This window comes from Colletotrichum tamarilloi (assembly GCF_030869305.1).
Source record: "Colletotrichum tamarilloi strain Tom-12 chromosome Unknown Scaffold_513.1, whole genome shotgun sequence".
NCBI classification, from domain to species: Eukaryota; Fungi; Ascomycota; class Sordariomycetes; order Glomerellales; family Glomerellaceae; genus Colletotrichum; species Colletotrichum tamarilloi.
In genome coordinates this window covers 1-1,340 of record NW_026849895.1, presented here as the reverse complement: position 1 = coordinate 1,340, position 1,340 = coordinate 1, and the positions used below count along the sequence as shown (strand labels likewise).

The following is a 1,340-nucleotide window of genomic DNA, read 5'->3' as shown; positions in this document are numbered from 1 at the left end:
GTGGAATGGAGGAAAGGATGGGAGAGAAAAGGGTTGAGGTTGAACAGTGCGGAATTCGAGGGCAGGGTAGCGTCTACATGTACTGCGGCAATCCTCTAGTAATGCAAAACGATGGAGTTAAACAGTGACCTCCTGGACTCTTGGAGCAATTCCCGCATTTCTCGGGTTTCCGTCTCATTTCTGCCCTCATTTTGTCTGCCCACCCTGTGAATCCGTAGAATGCTGATGGGGGACATCACCACTACCTTACTCCCTACACCAAACTCGTTGAGCCCCCCCCCCCCCCCCAAATACTTCGATTTCCATGCCCGATTCATCTCTGATTCTTTGGAGACACTGCTGCCCACCTTCCGAACAGAGCCAAGAGGTCCTTGCGTCGACACGGCGATTTTCAACCCACAATGTCCACTCTGTCGATTAGCTCCCCCCCCTGAGAACCCCGGGCGAATATGCGGATATTAGGCTTCTCTCTACCGAGTACGGAGTACGGAGGGAAGACCTTGTCACTGACTCTGAGGAACGTCGAACATTATATAATAGGTAACTACATTGACAGGGCATCGCACCCAGCACTGAGGAATGAAGAGCTACTAGCGAGTTTCAAATGGCTCACTGTGCTATTCGGCTCATTGTCGCCGCCGGAACCTTGCGAAAGCGAGATGGGTTCTGTCTCCGTACGTTTAAAATCTCAAAATCAACAATCTTACGTACTAAGCATAGATTTCGCGTTTTGCTAACCTTATATACGAGCTCCCTTACCGGTCTATTGCCTTGTCAATCTCTTAAGCTTTATACGGAGTTAGATTATCGGATTAAAAGTCTAATTCGACCGCGGCATACGGCCAACTACGCAGGGGCTAATTAAGGGCCCTATTTATAATTATTATAACTAGCCTAACTTATAATTAGAACCTCTTTTTTATACTTATATAGAAATTTATATCCCCCCGACGGAGCAATCCGCCGGGGCCGTACCGTGTATTACGTATTGGGGAAAACTGGGTATATTGCGCTCCATACCTAACTACTAATCAAAACAGTCAACCGACTCGACCATTGTCTCCCTTTCATCAACAGCTCCCAACCTTCCGCCGCGTGAAGTCCTCCCAAGTTCCAGCCGCCTACAGGGCGAGCTTCACCCACTCCAACGCGCACAGGACCTCCTGGTGCCAGCCCGCGTGGGCAGCCAGGTCCAGCATAATCTGTTCTTTTATATGGGTATTATCGTTACCCGGGGGGTCCCGTAGGAGCCGTCTGAGGCGCCGGCTTATCGCCCTGACCCTGTACACCTCCGGCCCGTCCATCGTGGCCATTATGGCCAGGCCGGCGTCGATGTGCCG

At 50.9% G+C, this 1,340-nt stretch overlaps 1 protein-coding gene across 1 annotated transcript; it reads right to left on the bottom strand.

Moving 5' to 3' along the window:
- Positions 1-1,121: 1,121 nt before the first annotated feature.
- On the bottom strand, positions 1,122-1,313 carry CTAM01_17332 (uncharacterized protein; the record flags this gene model as incomplete). The annotated part of the gene is made up of 1 exon (XM_060533317.1): positions 1,122-1,313. The coding sequence occupies one exon, from the start codon at positions 1,311-1,313 to the stop codon at positions 1,122-1,124; it is 192 nt and encodes a 63-aa protein (XP_060372105.1).
- Positions 1,314-1,340: the final 27 nt, after the last annotated feature.